The sequence below is a fragment of the Cibotium barometz genome, chromosome 57 (assembly GCF_041138505.1).
Source record: "Cibotium barometz isolate CiBa-2024 chromosome 57, ASM4113850v1, whole genome shotgun sequence".
NCBI lineage: Eukaryota > Viridiplantae > Streptophyta > Polypodiopsida > Cyatheales > Cibotiaceae > Cibotium > Cibotium barometz.
In genome coordinates, this window is record NC_141102.1 from 19360814 (window position 1) to 19380533 (window position 19720).

General features: G+C 39.5%; 1 protein-coding gene across 1 annotated transcript; it reads right to left on the reverse strand.

Moving 5' to 3' along the window:
• Positions 1-10493: 10493 nt before the first annotated feature.
• LOC147606529 (uncharacterized) lies at positions 10494-12705 on the reverse strand. Its single transcript, XM_086792176.1, has 3 exons — positions 12287-12705; positions 11728-11999; positions 10494-11635 (listed from the first exon to the last, which is right to left on the reverse strand). Exons 1-3 carry the CDS (start codon positions 12691-12693, stop codon positions 10989-10991), a joined length of 1326 nt encoding a protein of 441 aa, XP_086648302.1. The 5' UTR covers positions 12694-12705; the 3' UTR covers positions 10494-10988.
• Between the last annotated feature and the right edge of the window lie 7015 nt (positions 12706-19720).

The window sequence follows — 19720 nt, forward strand, 5'->3', positions numbered from 1 at the left end:
GCGTAAATCTTTATGCATAGAGCCTTACGCATAGAGCTACACATAAAGCCTTATGCATAAGGCTCTACGCATATATCCTTATTCTTTATGCATAGAGTCTCTTATACATAGATCCTACGCATAGAATCTCTATGCATAGACCTTACAAGAGCCTATGCATAGAGGTAAACCTAAGCTAAATCTAAACCTAGCACCAAGGGTGCAATAAAGGCCACCATTAAAGCCAAAGGCAACTTCTCTTGTACAAGAGAAGGATAGTGAATAGATTGAGGGCTCCCCCTCCACTATAACCACGTACTCGCAGATAACCACTCAAACTGGACATAACTAGCATTCTAGAAGGCCTTTAATAATGCCCCACATCTCTATGCATAAGCCTAAACCCTAAACCCGGCATGAGGTTCCAATAAAAATGAGGTTGTATGAATAAGTGAGCTTACCTTGATAATGTCAGTCAGAGAGGACAACAATGCAAGATTGTTGAACCTTAACAGATCAATCTTTAGGCACTAGGCGGAATACCTGATATTAAGTGGAATATCCAAATAGATGGAATATCCGATATAGTGGTATGTATGATGTAAAAACGGCTATAATTGATAACTGCAAGTCATGTGAATGTCATGTGATATGGGAAGATGCCATGCTTAGAGCTTATATGGAGGCGTACTCAGATGTTCAAGATATAAATAGATAGATAGAGATATTTTTTAGCCATATGTTTTGGGTCAAGCACAATGCTATTGAATATAATCAAACTCTTTCCTCCAGTTCCATTGTTTTTCCTATGTTTGATTAATGTTTTGTGATGATGTTCATGATATGTTATTAGATTGATTATGATGTGGTGGAATTACTATGAGTGGTGGATATTTAGATCCGTGTGTGTATTGTGAGAGAAATTAGGGTTAGGTCAAATTCTTAAAAATATGGTCTTTCTGTGTTTAGGTTTACAAGTATAGGGTATTTCACACCCCTATACACATTGGCGATCGTGCGGGCTTTGCATATCCAGAGAAGCCTTGTGTAGTATTAGGGTATCGGGGTAGTTATTATAGGGAGAGTAGTGATTGTGATGTGTTGCACGAGTGCTGTATGAATGTCAGACGGGGAAAAGAAGAAGGTGAAAGTTTATTTTACACAGGCGCAAGCATTCAAAAAAGATCTGTTTGGCTATGAGGAGCAGTTATTTCCAACGGGAGAAGATGAACAAGAGGGAAGTTTGAGTGCTGATTTGACAACCCCAGCGGGGCAAGGGATGTCGGGTGAAGATGACGATTTGGATCTACAAAGCAGGTGGCCAATTGGAGGTCACACCGGAGTTTCTACAAAGGCAAGTATCAGATGAGGTAAACCTTAATCAAGAACTTGCAAGGAAGCATGTGCATCAATTTGTAAGAACTCTGCTCTTGACAAGAAAACCTGCAAGAAGCAAGAGAATGCATAAGCCTTTTACATAAGGGCCTATGCATGCCTATTGCATAACATCTGATGTATAAGCCTATTGACCTAATCCTAATCCTCGGCACCCAAGGCTACAAAAACACAAAGATAAGAAGCCTATTGCAAAAACACAAAGATAATAAGCCTATTGCATCATAAGCCTATGCATAAGGGCTTATGCATAAGCCTATGTATAAGTCTTATGCATAAGCCTTTTGCATAAGCCTTATGCATAGGGCTTATGCATAAGCTTATGCATGATATTGTGCGTAAGCCTTTTCCATAAGGATTATGCATAAGCCTATTTCATAAGGGCCTATGCATAAGCCTCTGGATAAGTGCTATTGCATAAGCCTATGTATAAGGGCTTATACATAAGCCTATTGCATCAACTCTTATGCATAAGCCTTATGTATAAGCCTATTCACCTAACCCTAATTACCGGCACCCAAGGGTGCAAAAACTCAAAGATAAGAAGCATAAACAAAGAGTGGAAAAAGAGAGCTTACCTCTTCTTTGAGAAGCCGTATGAGAGGATTGGACTAAACCCTTGTTAATTGTTCACTGGAATAAACCAACAAAAAACAAACATAATAAATCAAAAAGTTAGTTCATTTTAGCATATTAGCAAGAAAGAAGAAGAACAGGAAAAAGAGGTGAGTATCCTAAACCCGGTTCCTAATGCATAAGGGATTGGATGAAATTGGTTTATGTTTCCCTAACCCTACCTCTATGCATAGAATGCTTAATAGATATCATTGATGAAGAGCTCTCCATCAAAGCTCTATGCATAGGGCTAGAGTTAGGGAAAGGAAAAGGAAAGAGAGGGGAAGAGACAGGAAAACAAAAGAGAGGGGAAGGGAAAGAGAAAATCTCACATAGAGATATGTAGAAGCTTTCCATGAAAGCTTGGAATGGGATTCATCATCACTAGAAGAATGGATTGATGATGAAGACATCTTGCATCCTAATATGTATGTGTAAATACTTTTCTGTTTCGTGTTTATATACGCATCTATAAACATGTCTATTCTACAGAATAGACCCATTTATAGACTCACTTTTAGATGCGCTTTTAGACTTGATTTTAGATGCGCTTTTAGATGCTAAAATAGACACGCACTGTGTGACGAAAAAGATCAAAAATTAAACCCGAGAGCATTTTGAAAGTATGCAAAAAGGGAAAAACGTAGTTGTTTGCGAATACCTTCCTGCCCTATTTCGAATCTTCTCTCACCCTCGCAAGCTTCATCACCAGGCTGCATATCTGCTTTACAAAGGACTGTGGAGTAAGAGTTTGAAGGTACATACCTCGGTTGTGGTGAGTCTCTTTCTCTTCTTCTTCTTCTTGCTCTTGCTTTTGCTCTTACTCTTGCTCTTCTTCTTGAACCCTATTTTTATTTTATAATAAACAATCAAGTGTTTATATAGCTCACTTTTTTTTGGGGCTATTTTATAGATTTTTATATACTTGACCTCAAAAATCACAAATAACCAAGGTAGGCCTCTTTTTATAGGTTATTGCATTGTTTATGTATTAATTCCTGAGATCATTTGACTTAAAGAGCCGGGACAAGAAGTTTTATTTTTTAAAAAATTTTATTGGTTTCTTTATTATTTTTTGTTTTGAAGAATGAGATGATTCTCGAGGTCAATTGACTTAAAGAGCCAGGAAGTTTTCATTTCATAATATTTGATTATTTTTTGTGTTTTGAGGAATGAGATGATTCTTAGGGTCAATAAACTTAAAGAGTCGGGAAGTCATAATTTCATAATATTTTCTTTGTTTGTATAGATGTGGCATGGGTCCTCGTTCTCTTGTCCCACAGACCCATAGGTTGAGGCTCTCATCGAGTCTCAACGATGATTTGCTAGGGAGGTAGAGGGCATCTTTGGCTATACTCCCACTCTTGAGCAGTTAGTTGCCTATGCAGTAGGCACCCCTTTACCATCAGGTCTGCCCATATCCCAACAAAGTCCCTTGCCCAGGCACTTCACCCTTACTAGACACTTCATCTGCCTTTACATTCAACCCTCATCCGCGTCAGCCCTAGTTAGTGTTACAGCATCTCCTACACCTCCACCACCTTCAAGAGATGTGACACCTCACATTTATCATGGCTCTCATGAGATGGAAGTCATTGTCGTAGTAGGGAGGGTTGTCGTTGAGATAGAGGTGGCGGTCCTACCTCATGCCACCACTAGCACTAAAATTGGAGGTAGATGAGATAGAGGATACCTAGGGTAGTGCTTTGGGGGTGGGGATACTTCTTCAGAGTCACCACCACATCATGGTGATATATCATATTATGATATCCGAGATGTGGGTGGCATAGTTGATGACTCTCGTGGGAAGGAGGTGGTAAACTAGTAGTTTTTACACACTATAAAGACTGCTTTATACGTTTTAAGTAGTAAAGGGAGAGCCTAGTGGATGATTGCATTAAAGCTGTCCACAAAAATTATCCTAATCCTCACACGACCAAAGGTTTAACAGTAGATGGGCGCGACACAAAATCAAAGGCATAGTTAAGAATAGGTCTCTAGTAAGGAGACATGCAAAGGAGGAGAAAGCCCGAATAGATGCCAATCAAAATGGACATGGTAAGCCATCTACTGCTTAATAAGAGCGAGTGGAAGAAAGCCAAGAAGGAGCTCTTAGAAGGAGTAGTGAACCAACAACAAAGAGAAGCACGGCAAATACAAATGGAATGATATGGATTACACTCGGATCTGGAGGTCGTGCATCATGGGAGGCCGAGTTTGTGTATAGTGCAACTTCATGTTATTTCTTTGTATGCTCTCTATTTGAGTTGTGTTATAATTATTGTAATGTTTGTCTTGTGATGTAGCGTGACATTGTGGATAGAGATCCTACCCCAGTAGAGAAGATACATGGGTCATCATAGCCTTTGTCTCCCTTAAGCCTAGCTTTTTAAGCTCTAATCCTTTAAAATTAGGAATCCTTAGGAGGCCCTTTTTGGGTCCAAAAAATTCCTAATGTAAACATGGAATATCATATTCCATTCTAGATTCATCATTATCGGTGCACATGATACCAGGTTCTTTAGCCAATGGAATGGCTTCTGACATTCTAGGCTCCATTCATATTTGGAATCCTTTTTTGTCGATGCATATAATGGATAAGCCACAAGTGCTAAGTATTTCAAAAACATTGAATGCTTCACCTGGCCAAGGAATCTTTCAAGCTGCTTTATGTTCTAGGGATCGGACATTTTGGATATGGCCTCTACCTTAGCTAGATCTAAGACCAATCCTTGGGCTGACACGATGTGTCCTAACAATGTTTTGAATTTTACTACAAATGCACATTTGGCTAGATTCAATTTCAGCCTTGTATCTCTGCATCTCTGCAAACATAACCTCAGATGATAGTTGTGTTTAGCTTTATCTATGGACACACTGAAATCATCCACAAAATCTTTCATGAAGTCTGTTAGGTAGTCATTGAAGATTTTGTGCACCATTCTTTGGAAGGTGGTAGGTGCATTTTTAAAGCCAAACATCATAACAGTTGCCACAAAGACACCCCACTTTGTGATGAGGGTTGTTTTCTCCCTATCTTCCTGGGCCATCTTGACTTGGTTCTACCCACTAAAACCATCCGAAAATGAGTACATCTCGTTCCCGGCTACTTCATCCAGTAACAAGTCTATAAATGGAAGAGAAAAGGGATCTGAGTTTGTTACTACATTTAGCTTGCGATAATGCACACATATTCTGATCTTCATGTTCCTTTTGGGTACTACCACAATGGGAGATATCCAGGTGGATTTTTCTACTAGTACGATGAAACCCACCCTCAATAGTCTCTCAACTTCTTCTTTGACTTACTTTGCATAGTTGGGGTTCATTTTGTACCTCTGTTGTCTAAGAAAAATGGCTCTCTTTTAGGTTGATGTTGTGTTGAAAAAATTTAGGGTCAATTCCTTCTATGTCTTCATATGACTATGCAAAGATGTCTTGGTATTCCTTCAGTAAGGATACAAACTCCTATTTGAATTCTTCTTCTAGCTCGAGACTAATTTTCAGATGCTTTTCATCTTTTTCTTCCCCTAGATTGACCTCTTGTAATTTGTTCGGGCTTACTTCTATAGAATTGTTTTCTTGGTTTCCCTTTTTCTTTTGCATCCATTCCCAAATTTCCTGGATCTCTTCCATTTGCTCTAGATTCAGAGCCCACTTAATTTCTTTCGAGGCCTTCTCCTGCACTTTTTTGCTCAGTTTTTTATTTTCCTCGAATCTTCTTCTGCATTCTTTATTTGATCATCTGCCACTTCTGTGTTTTCGCCCTTTGTTTCTACATGATGCCTTATTTCTTCCCCCACATTTATCATGTACAAGGGCACCATATCTTGATGTTCGCGGAGTATTTTGATCTCCTCATTGTCATTAAATCCTTCTGACATATTGAAAGTTTCAGCATGGACTGGCCTCTGAGTAGGTTTCACTCGTTTCTTTGCATCAATGAGATCCACATGTACCTTCCTCTTTCCCCTTCTAATGGTGATTCTGATCCTACCCCAGTCCTGTTTTACCTTTCCATGTCTCAACTAGGTCCTTCCCAATAATACCTGGTAAGACCTGGTGTGGTTTTCTATGGTGATAACTACTAAGTTGACCTTGAAGTCAACATGTTTGATCTTCATTGAGACATTTTTTATGATTCCTTTTGGTACCACCACCCTATTCTCAGTCATTCTTATGTTTAACTGGATGGGCTCCCACTTGAGGCCCAATCCTAATGTAGTTTCTTCAAAGACAACATTCACTCCAGACCCTCCATCTAGCACTGCATCATTAATGAGAACATTGTTCGGTTGAATTGTGACTTTGGCCACTTCATCATATCTAGATGTTGGTGGTTCTTCTGCGTGCATGTTGCCACATTTCGGGGTTTCTTCCTCTACTGTGTGCTTCAATTCTTTACTCAGCCCTTCAATGCCTACCATCAGAATTTTGACCTTGAACCTTGGACATAAATCCAATACTTGTTTTAGCTGCACCTGTCTATCTAGCATCATTGACATCACATTTGTTTGTAAACAATGCTTGTTTTAGCTGCATCTATCCATCTAGCATCATTGACATCACATTTGTTTGCAACCAATCCATATTTTTCTAGTTTTCTTCCAAGCATTCCTTGTTTAAGTGCTCCGTGTTTTTGCTTCCACTTGCCTCCGAAAACTCTTGAGTGACTTCTCTTGAGACATCCTCATTTTGCTTGCCTTGCCTTCTTTCTATTTCCCTGGTAGTTTGCATTCCTACCTTCTCCTGTTGTTCCCAGTCCAGAGCTGCCTTTTTACGGCCTTTGGGTGAGCTTTCATCACCAAACAAAGTTATCACCACAACTCGATTCACTTGCCTTAGCCCTTTGTCACTGCTAGGATGTCATGAATTTCTAGTTGTGTGTCCTCTACTTGCATCATGTTGTTACTTGGCGGATTCTCCTTGAACTGCATCAATTTCACTTATCTTTCTTCATCATGCTTTTTCTTCATAGAACATTTACTTTGGTATGTCCAGGGCCATTGACAATAGTAGCATGTGAAGTTGGTGGTTCCTCCAGGATGTCCTTGGCCTCTTCTCCCTAAAAATTGTTTGCAACCTCTATTCCCATACCTTCCCATTACAGGGGGTCTTCTTTTCGCTCCCTCTTTGTTGTTCACCATAGGTCTACAGTTCCATGTACTATGGCCGTACATGTTACAAATAGAGCAAGTTGCATTCCTCCTTGAGGTGACCTTCTCGCTTGCATTGGGAAAAGAACACATTCTTCCGAAAATCTACACATTTGACCTTTTTCATTTCTTGCACTAGCTGCTTCATCTGCTACATCAGTTCTTTGGAACTTGTTGGTACCTTCCTGAATTTCTTTTTTTTGTCTTTGTTTTTTGCCACTGGAGTGTCCTGTGAAGAGTCGCTTGAGTCATCTTCTTCCGTGGTGACTCTTCTTGGGCTTCCTTTCTCGACTTCTTTTTTCTGCCTTTTGGCCAACTCCACCAATTCCTCAAATTCTTCATCAATTTATGCTTGCTTTGTGTTAACTACCACATGGATGTCCGGCTTAAGTCCTTGGAAAAACCAATTGGCAAATATTTGTATCAAGGGTCAAGTTTTGTTGCATAAGCTTCCACATCCATGTCCTCTTGTCAGAGCTCTCTCATTTGATCACACAGAGTTGAGTTGCAGACTTTATCTTGTAGAATCTCCCCAAGAAAGGAATCATGACTTCTTTACAGGTCTGGAAATGGTTGTCCTGATATCTTGACACCCACTCCATGGATTTGTCCTTGAAGGTATTCATGAAGGCATCTCTATGGATTTCACTGAGCTTTGGTTCTTCTAAATCCTGAGGTCTAGCCACTTTTCCTAGTATTGCTCAAACCTCCTCACATGCAGATCTACATCTTCCCCTTTATCACTTGCAACACTGGGAAATTTTTGGCTAATTTCACCATGGCTCCCTTGAATCTCTTTCGGGGGTTTCCTTGTGGTTGTACTTCTTGGTTTGGTTGCTCCACCCTTTCTAAATCTTTCAGAATTGGATTGTGCACTGCTTCTCGCTCTTGGCACTCCTTTTCTTGGTCCAAGTTGTACGTAAGTTATGATGCTACCTCTTGCTCATGCGGGTTAGCATATGTTTCCACATTGTCTTCTTGGTTATGATGGTACGAAATACTCCCTACTGCAAGCTTCCTAGAGGTTCTTTTCGTAGGCATTACTTTTTACCCTCTTTAGATTCATGAACACACGTGAAACATGCTTGAATCTGGTTGGGTTGTGTGGTGAAAAGCTCTTCATGTTCACTTTTCTGAAAAATTCCTTTCATGCTCTGTGGTTTCACCGTGGTTTTGCTTGAAATGGATTTTGAGTCTCCCTTGCTTATTGGTGTAGGATGCTACCTACTAGTAGACCTTGTTTCCCAGTAGAGGTTTTAGTCCCCTGCAGAGGTTTTGGTTCCTAGTAAAGGTTTTGTTCCCCAACAGGATCGCTAGGTGTTTCTCACTGTTTTCCTCCCTAGCAGCAGAATGGCAGGATAGCAGTCTGGTGTATCTGACTAGTTAGGCAATGCCATGGGTCTGCCTGCTAGCTACTACTGGTTCTTCCTTTGCTATTGCACTTTCAAGCGCAATAGATCAGTTTGTGACATAAGTATCACAAAACTGTGCCTTCTTTTACACGTGAAGATGAAGATGAAGTTGTTGATCCTATCTTCTCCAACATACAGTTCCTTGTGCATAACTGTCATCTTGCACATTCTACATGCCCCTTTTGATCCAAGCCAACAATGTAACACACTTGCACATTATAGCATACACATTGCATACTCCCTCACAAAACTAGTGTTTGGTTTTAGACCTAGGGGTGCTACTACCCTCACAGCCTTCTTTTTATTACGGCGAATCATTGTAATCAACATACACCTTGTGTTACAACCCTAATCCTTACACTTGTCCTATTTATCATTGATGTTTTTTCTTTAACCCATCACATGATTTTATTACGCTAGGTGTGCTACGCAAATACATGCACAATCTTTTTTCCTAGAATGCACGTACACAATGCGCTCATTTTCTATACCTACACTTGAACCTCCTTCTTTTTACAAAGGGCCACCAATGAGAGTGTAGGTGGTGCGAGATTATCATTAGGGCATTATTAATGATATGAGCAGTGGCATCACACAGTGTTCGCATCACGACTTTGCGTACACGTCCCAAAAGAGCCCTCTGAAGACGAGAAGAGAAGCAACAGTCATCTTTCCATATCGATATGGTTGTTCTTTCTTCAATCCGTCACATGTGGGATGTCATCATACCAGTGCCAGACAACATGCACGACTTGTCTAGCAAGCATGCATGGTGCACCTACACCTCACATATAAGTGTCCCCAGAGTCCAAATCCTCAACATTGTCGTTGATGCCACTCTTTACTTTTGGTCAATATATTCAAAGCATTGCTTATGGAAATGAGCAAAAGTATGCTCTTTTTTTAGTGGAAAGGGGAAAGTCCTTATCCCTCTTACTTTTTTAGTGGTTTGACGTTTCAGTATTCAAAGTCCTTATCCCTCTTACTTTTTGTGCGGAAAGTAGCTTATGCTTAATTCGCAATGTGTAACCTAGTGGAAGTCATCTAGTCAGAAATCTTTGCATAAATATAATCGTACGCCTTCTTTGACTTGCGTCCACAATCCACGTTTCAGCCGACGCCTTGGATGTTTGGATGTTGGGAAAACGCTTGCAACGCGCTAGTGTGAACCCTCATATATAACTTTGACAAATAAAACAATGCGACGTGCATGAAACCTTTATTCAAAACTTTGGTGGGTTTGGGAATAGCAATTGAGGAATATTTTAAACGCTTGACCCAAGCCTCCCAATGCAATTTTACAAGCAACTGACCTTGTATTTGGCAAGCAACCCTTATATTTGGGTGAAAATGTGGACTAAAGTGAGCTCCTCCAAATTTCATTAATTGATTGAGGGGGAGAAGCCGAAGTAAATAATGATGAAGACAGCCAATTGATGCCCAACCGACTGAGAACTTACACGATTAAAGCCCAATATAAAAAATCATGCACTGTGCAGTGGTGGAAATACATGGTAGTGATCTGCGTTATGATGATGATGAGAATTTTTCATTAAGAAAATAGTCGGCAAGACGAATAAATTCAGGTAATAAGTAATCTTTCAATTTAGTGGGCAAGTACGAATTTTTTTTAAGTGCAAATAGGCAGTAGTAGCGGTAGATATTGTAAACCCATCAGCTATATTATAGTAAATGGACTGAGATCCTAGACTATGACTGAAATGTGTAATTGATGCTGCTAGGAAACATGTTCAACTCCGTCGATAGCCTCAATAAAAATGACTGACATGCCCTTTAATCCAATGTCGATTTGACTTCTTTGCCTTAAGGTTGGAGATCAATTATTAGGATACGGTTTGAGTTTGGTGGGGTTAGTTTCGGGTTGATACATTAGCTAGGGTAAGGTTGATTCTATGGCCTTGTTGCTAGGAAACAGTCTCGATAGCCTAGATAAAAATTAATGGCATGCACTTTACTCCAATGCCGATTTGACTTCTTTTTCTTAAGTCTGCTCTCGATGACAAATACACATAATTGAAGGTGATTTGGTCAAAAGTACATAAATTACAGATGAGATTTTGTAAATTGCAAGCGTTAGCTCTAGTCAACTTGCATTTTCATAAGTTGGAGAACAGTTACTAGGATAAGGTTTGATTTTGGGGTATGTACTATGTAGGATACATTAGGATAATGTTTGGATTGATACATTAGGGTATTGTTTGGGTCAAGTTGCTCACATGCCCTAATTATATTAAATCATCGTTACACTCGCCCCTATGTTGCATCATCGCTGTGGGATTAAGCAACACACCCGCACCTGTATGAGAGCATCGCTACACAGGGGTGTAATGAGAGAAATTCTAACCCAGACCCTGGTTGAAGCATTCGAACTCTCTATCTAGTGCTCTACAACTCCCATGGTGGACTTGGGTTACAGTTGAGAGCTGTTGTAGAGCTCTACTCCCTCACGTCCTTGTGTAATTAGGTCCAAGGGTGATGGCTCGTCTTGGGCACATATGTCTATGAGGCAATACGTAAACACGGAAATGATAGACATGGTGAAGAGGAGGGTGAAGATATGGAAATAATAACCGCAATGCCAAACTATTAATTTGGTGTCGCGGCAAAGGTCCACATGCCACTTAACCTGCTGTCTCGTGAGAAATAAGAAGAGCCCGGAGAGGATAACATCCAGAAACAGATGGGTGCTACATGCTGCAGATAGTTGTACAAAGAACGCCCTGCGCCTTCTAGTACCTATTGCCTTGATCTCATGAAATTGAGTGTCTCTGGAGGAGGAGTGGTAGTACTTCTCGTCCAGCTTCAGCATTGCGTACAACGGTCCTACTGTGAAACTCGTTCCACTCAATGCTATGCATTCCACGACTCTTAGCCACACCTTCACCTGCTGCGCATGCGCCGTTACCACCATAAAATGCGCAAAGTTGCTCGTAATTCCGACACCGAATAAGGGCAAAATGTATTTGCGGTGACCGTGAGTGCCGTGCACTTGATGTGCCAGAGCTGTAATCATGAACCCTTGGCATCGCAACACCATAGACGCGAAGACGTACATACCTGTATGATACAAGTCACTAATTTAGAAACATGAACTTGCAGCTACATGAGGTTCACAACAAAAGGAACACTAGTGCCGCGTTGGTTGCTACCTCCTGCGAGTGAGATTCCAAGTCTCGCCATCCATGATGCTTTCTTGTTACTCACAAGTCGCACAGCAGTGGCTCCATTGTATGCGGCACTCATCAGGCAAGCCAATATTGAGAAGTAAATGAATAATGAGTCGTGGGTCAATGCGCGGCTTTTCAAGCCACTGTGAGGACCAAAGAGAACAAAAGTCTGGAGCATGAGTTGAGGAGCAGCTTCCAAGGCAGCAGCCAGAATATAGTAAGTGGACCTGATGCTCGACTCCAGACAACGAGTCCTGTGCAGCAGAAGAAGCAGAAATTAGATGAGGAGTTATATCTTATGATTCGCGTCGCAGAAGCGGAAAGGCTGGGAGTTATCGACTTAAACTTGGATTAGGCGTTATAAACTTAAACTAGTAATCTTATGTCATGTTATTATGTGACGACAGGCATGGGATTGACGAAGCTCATATTGGCAACAGGAACAAGTACAAAAAAAAAAAGTTCTTACGCGAATGGCAACAAAAACAAAACAGAGGCACGGATCCAGCACAATATGGCGTAGCAGAGAGACGGAACTTACCCGCGGCAAGTGCACGTCACCCAGAGGAGCTTTGCGAGTCTCCACAATTGTATTAACGGGAAAAAGTAGGCTTGCAAGAGAGGTTGTTCCTCTGGTGGAAGAGTAAACCAGAAGATAACTGCGTTCAGAACGTGAGCAGTTATCATCATGCACAGAATGGCGGTAAAGGCTCCAGAGGCTCCTGTGTAACCCGCTCGATTGTCGAAACTGCGATATTTTTTTGCCGCGAAGATGGTAGTGACAACATCGACAAGGTAGAAAACAGCAGAAAGAAGGATGTTGGAGGCGACCCAGTAATCGTAAAGCTCTTTCTGAGAATTAGGACGGGGTTCATGCTGTCTGATATTTGGGGCACCTATAGCTACTTGTTTTTCAACTGTTTGCCTCATAGATGAAGGAAGGTACATGCAAACACTGCCCAAAATTATTTTGTGACGCCTGGCCGTGATGATCGTTGATGCGTAAGAAATTTTCAACCTGGTTTCTGCTGCAAAAGCATGTGTGTGTGTGAGAGCATGTGGTTGTGTGTGAACGTGTAGTTGTGTTGTATATATATATATATATACAGCATTGGGAGTCCAGAGTTTTTTTTGTTTTTTGTTTTTTGCAAGTGGAGCAAAAAGGTCTATTGGACATTTGACCTTTTGGAAGAAGGGTAAACTTTTTAATTTGCCTTTTCAATATATGCTCTACGGCAAATGTTACCTTTCATTAGTACTTTATAGATTTTCCACTAAGCATAAATTATACAATTCTTTTTAAAGTTTTGAATAAGAACTAACCATAGATTTTAAAATATAACCAATAATTTCAAGCAAATGTACCTAAAAAATGACTAAAATCAGGACATATATAGATATATATTTACTGTGTATATATAAAATATATTTTTAATTAATCATACATGTGCCGTTTCTATGAAGGTCTACTTCAGTCACCCCTTTTCAATGTGAAGGGTAGTTTTTTTTTCATGCCCTTCTTTAATAATAAGGTTACATTTTTTATACCCTTCTATGAGGCAGAAATCGCTATAGAAGGGCTTAACAACCTTAAAAAATAAATACAATTCGGGACTTGGGTATAGGCAAGTTTTAGACTTGTTCAAAATGAATTCCAACATGTTCACCATGTTCTTTAGCTTTAATTAAATAGTGTCCAACACTAGCATCTGTCTTGATTAGTCTCCCCAAAAAGCATGCAAGATAACTAAAGTAGAGACATGCTTGAAAATGAACAACACACTTAAAACAAAATCATGTGTATTTATGAAACTATTCGGCATAGAAAGTCGTCACTTATATAAAATATAAATGGCAAAATGTAAAGCAGTTGGTAGATCATCCTCCGCATCATCCCCACATTACTCTTCCTCATCTTCCAAAATCCCATCATCTTCTTGGTCATCCTCCTCATCATCCCTACATTGCTCTTCCTCGTCTTCTAGAATCCCATTGTCTTCTTGGTCTCCCTACACATCCATGCATTAAAAATGACTACCTTACATCAATGTAAATGCAATTCCACTAATATGATTTACTTACTCACCTTTTTGTTGGCAAAGGCCCCCATTGCCTGAGTCGAACGATCTCGTATGATAAGACCACAATATTATCCAAAAAATGATTCCAAGCATCTATATCACAATGGTTTTTGTGGTAGTCAATGATCAAGAATTTCCTTCTATATATAAGAGAAAAAAGAGAAATTAATCCATGAAATTTAGATAAAAGATAGGAGTTTTATAGTGGAGTGTACTTACAAATCTACCTTCCCATGAATCCTTCTTGGTTGACCCCCGATGTCCTACTCCTTAATGTTGGAGTTTCACTTTAATGCATTGTGGCCTTTTGGGGGAATACAATCCTAGCACTCACTTCATTATGCAACGTATGGAGCGACTCCCTTTCATGTGACCCCCTTGAAGGGCCATTAGTTTTGGCATCCGGTGCCCTTGCATTCTTATGAATGCAACGAACTATCCATTACTCTGCAAATTTTTTGCAACATGTACAAGGAGTGTATGTGAGTGGGGGGCATGTATGTGCTATGTGTGTGCCATGTATGTGAGTGGGAGACATGTGAGTGGGGGTGTATATGTGAGTATATGAGATTGGGGGGCGTGCTTTATCCTACCCATCCACAAATATTGGCATCATTGCATGCAGGACATACACATAGGCCAGGCGGCCTTGACTCTTGTCTCAAGCATGTTAAATAATGTAAATAGGAAATAGGTTAGTGGAAGCATTGGAAGCAAGACGTTTTTAGAGTGCTTGCATAGGAGAAGGGAAGCACGTGTGATGGGTGTGTGTGAGACGGTCCAATAATGCTTTTTGTACACAAAAAGAAGAAGAAGAAGAAGACAAGGCTACAAAAACCTTAAACATCATCTCGCATCATGCATAAATTACTGAATTTCTTTACAACTTTAGGTGTCTCACCTTTTTTGGGCCATTAGCTCTTCTCTCAAGGTAAGCTCTTCCATGAGAGATTAGCTCCTGAAGTTGTGGAACCTTCAATGAGCCCAACTGTAAAAAGTGGTTCCCCTTATCTTGCAACCACTCAAAAATGGCATGAATTTTGGTGTTTTTGTACTCAAATGGTACTAGCCATTTTGGCCCTCAATGGCCTTATTTTGCTCAAATGCAAAGATGGCTAATTTGTGTGCAAATAGATACTTGTAAATTATATGAGTAGTCTCATTTAGGGGATTTTCGGGCTCTCATGGACATTAAGGTCTTTTTATGTATTTTGCATAAACGCACCCTTATGGGCTTTGAATGACAGGCTAGAAAGTTACCTAAGATTAGTGTGTGGCCAAGAGCTTGGTAGTTTACATTTTTCCCCTTCTAAGCTAGGTTCAAGGCTGAAAGGATCAAGACTATTGTTTGTGGGGTTTTCAATTCACAAATCTAGGGACCTTGTAAGGCTAATTAGTATGTACTGATTGCGTGGTTATTCTAACTCCTGCCATGCTAATCTAGGGACCTTGTATGGCTAATTAATATGTAGTGATTGCATGATTATTCCAACTCATGCCATGCTAGCTTTTCCCAATTTATGAAGGAGTCTTGGTTTCTAACAGAGAGTAATGCAAGGAGATAACTCTTTTAAGTACAGAAGCTTGCATGTTTTGCATGAACTTGCAAAAATAAAATTATGAGTTGAGTGTCCTTATAGTTTTTATTCAAAGCAATTTGGTTCCACACTTGAGAATTATCTCTATCGAGTAATTGGATAACTTTTTTTCTCATGTGCAAGTTTTGCAAGTTTGTGGGAAGATACATCAAAACATGAGTTGTATGCATCTTATGATTGGGCTAAAGTAAAATTAGTTCAGGTGGCCCTAAGTCCCTAGAAAAGCACCTTACCTTTAATGTAACTGCAAGTTGTAGTGCCATAGGTTTTCTTTTGGTGAAGAGCCAATCATGGTCTAACACAAGGGTGCATAACACTAGAGTTCTCTAATTTTGGAACTTTCCTACCCATTGTTTGCCTAGTTTGTATCTTGCCATTGTGATCATCAAGTGTGTGCATCCTTCCCTTGTGGATCGTAGATCATGAACATTATTGTTTCCCATAAATTCCCTCTCCCTATTATTATTAGTGTTGCGTGCAAAGTACTGAATGAAAAGAAATTTAAAAAGTTGTAATCTTATACTCTATTGTGGGACTTGAAGCAACATAAAATTAAATTTTAAAGCTTGTTTTTATTGTATTCTTGGAATTTTGATTGTATATTTATCCTTAGCTTCGAAATTCATCATCTTAAAGATCATCTAAGGGCCTTTCCAATCTCTTGCCTTGTATAGTCATCTAGCCTTGCATAGCTTTAGTGTGTCAATAATAATCACAAAGTGATCAAGATTAAGTTATTTGAATCATAACTTGAATATGAGGAAATTCATCACATAATACTCCATGACACAATGATAGTGAAGGCAGAAAAGAAGACATTAACTTCAAATATACTTTCCCCCAAAATAATTTTGTTGACCTTCTGTAGCTATAAAAAGCAATTCTCAAGTTCATAAGGTCACCCTTGATGAGTGCTTTTATTCTTTCGCAATATTCATCTTTTCTCTACACTTGTACATAGGTGTATGTTTTTTTTGAATAACTTGGGTTGTGGGGCAAGCTAGTATTTGTTTTGATCCATCACATGTGGGATTTCATCATGCAGGTGCCAAACACGTCTCTAGCAAGAATGTAGCAAGAATGCATGGTGCACCTACACTTGGAATAGTGTCTCCACCTTAACATGCCATCAATCCACTCTTACTTTTAGTTTGATGCGACTCTTTACTTTTGTTCAATGCGATCAAAGCGTTGACAATAGCAATTTTGGATGCAAATTTCAAGGAGGAAAAACATGCTTTTTTTGAGTGGAAAGGTGTGAGAAAGAAGTGATTTTCATATTTCAATATTCAAAGCCCTTTTCTATCTTTTACTTTTTGTGTGGAAAGTCTCTTACGTTTAATTTGCAATGTGTAAGTCATCTAGTGAGAAATCTTTGCATAACCACAAATTACAATCCAAAGTTTATTGCGAAAACGCTTTTGCAACGCGCTCGTTTCAACCGTAATAACTTTGACAAATAAAACAATGCGACGTGCATTAGAACTTTGGGTTGGGAAAAGAATTCTTTAAGAGCTTGACCCAAGCCTTTCAATGCAATTTTACAAGCAACATCTGACCTAATTGTATTTTCCAACAAACCCTTATTGTATTGTATCACATGGACTAAGGTGAGCTCCTCGAAATAAGTTTATTAATTATTTGAGGGGGGAGAGAAGTAAATAATTTTGTTACTTAATTGATTTGGAAAATAATGAAGGCAACGTGCCACGAAAGCCCAATATAGAAACACTTGCAGTAGTAGTGGGAATGGATGGTAGTGATCAGCGACGACGTTCGAAGCTTTATTTTACCAGCCCAGATAATTTTTCATTAAGGTAATCGTCGGGGCAAGACAAATAAATTAAGGTAATACGTAATCTTTCAATTTTGGTGGACTTATGAGATTGTTTAATTCAAATAGACATTAGTAGTCGATTTTCTATACGCATCAGCTATAGAGTGAGATCCTAGACTATGAATGAAATGTGTAATTCATGCTATGGCTTCATTGCTAAGAAACATGTTCCATGTATTTCATGTGTCTCATTTTGAAGGCCTATGTTGGATTGGAGGTACCAAGTTTTTTATGAGTTACCACCAATGGATGATTAAGGAAGGGTTGAACATGTGGCGTAGAGAATAATGGGAAAGAATGTGTGCCAGAGAGAATAGTGGGCAAGCAAGAAGATTCATGGTAGCCCGATTCTATGCTAGAAGGATTTGAAGGGTTTTTGAGTTAATATAGTGAGTGATATTGATGCCAAATGGAAGCTATTTGCTTGCTCAAAATTATCGTTATGACAACTTTGGAGGCCCTATAAGTGGGAGACTTTAGTTCTCATGCAAGAAGAAGTCTTCCATTGGAGTTACATATTGATATGGGGAAACATTTGGAAGATGGTTTGAGAGCATATCGTGTAGTTTTTGGTGTGTCGAAGACATTATACTCTCATGCATACATTTGGAGCCATGTACATTGATGCCACTATATGACATTTATGGATTATATGATTATTGAAGTTGCATTTTATCTTATGAGACAAATATTCATGGTTTCAACGACAATTGAAAGGTAGGTGCGCTCCACTTGGGTGAGAATCCAATTTCCCCACGATAAGAGCTTACTTTGCTTACATTTGGTGTTTCTTTAGCCTAGGATTATGGATTTTTAAAGAGGTAGTGTGCTGACTTTTTAAGAGGTAGTGGACAGATTTGGTTACATAAGAGTGAGTTAGATTGGAGAGTTAATAGGATTTAAAGCTTATTTTTTGTGCTTAATGTATTTAACTTAACATTAATTAGTTAGAATTTCTAATTAGTTAGTTACATAATAGCAATAGTTACCCTAGCTGACTTAACATATGCTTAGTTAATAATAGAATAGTTTATTAACTTTAGTTAGCATTAGATTAATAATTCACTAATCAATTAAGTAGCTAGCTTAATTTATTAGTGAATTATTAATCTATCAACATAAATTATTAATGTTAATTTAGTTCTAGGATTAGCCTAGGTAGTTTGGTTAAACTTCATCTCACATCATCAAGATGGAAGCCCTATCTGCTTATCTTCACCATGGACACCACTCGGGATGACAATCCTCTCTGCTCTTCATCACCATTCAGGTACCGCAGCACCCTTGTCACTAGAGTTTTCATCATCAGCGTTTCCAACCATTTGGCAGCAGGCCACTCTCTGCTACTATACAACACATCAATGTTTTATCATCACTACATATCTTGGGACAACAGCCCACTCTCTGCTATATGACATCATCATTTTTCTTCTACAGTTTACCTCAAGATGGCAGCCCTCTTCTGCCACGTGCATGCATGTGCCATGGCTTAATCTTCAGCATGTGTACTAATCCAGAGTCCTAAGCATACTTAAGAACTTTGATGCTAATTACTTATGATTAAGACACAAAGGAGAGAGATTAGTGCTCAAGGTTTTCTTATATAACTATGTTACAAAAAGGTAATTGATGCTTTTACATGAATTAGGCTTGTGGTCAACCCCTATGGGGTTGACCCTAGCCCTTTAACATTTAGTCTACTCTTGTGATGTCTAAATTGTGATTTGTGAACTGAACTATGACTTGCGAACTGCTGAATATGCTTGAGCTACTTATATATGTTGCATGAGGACCAGTTTGTCAAGACAACAAATCAACCAACTTTGGGTTTTGACTTTATTCACTACTGCACTTAAATATGGCTCATCACACCCCATGCCTTCCTACTACCCCTTATGCTGACTGTAACCTGGAAAAAACTTTTGGCTTCTAACAGTGTACAAGGCACCTCACACACTGTAGGCTGCTGCAAATCAAGATGATGATGTGATGTGATGCTGCTAATGCTATGGTGTTGATGATGATGCTGTTGTTGACCATGCTGATGATGAAGATGCTTCTACTACTACTGATGATGAAGATGAAGATGCTTCTACTATTGATCAAGGATTTAGACATTAAGCCATGGCATGGGTGTGCACGTGACATCTATGCTCACCATCTGACATCATTAGGACACCTCCTTTGCTTCTAGTGACAAGGTGCTACAAGGGTGGTTGGTGTCAAAGGCTCACATTGGTGGATGCAAAGGCACTCCGAGGTGGTAGTGGGAAATGCAAGATGAAGTGATGATGATGCAAACTCTAGTGACAAGGATGTTGTGGCACCTAAATGGTACTACACCACTTGGAATAACAACCCTCTCTACTCTTCATCTACAACCTCAGATAATGTAGCACCCTTGTGAGACCAGAGCCTACATTACCTCATCTTCCAATGCCACTACCACCTCGGAGCTC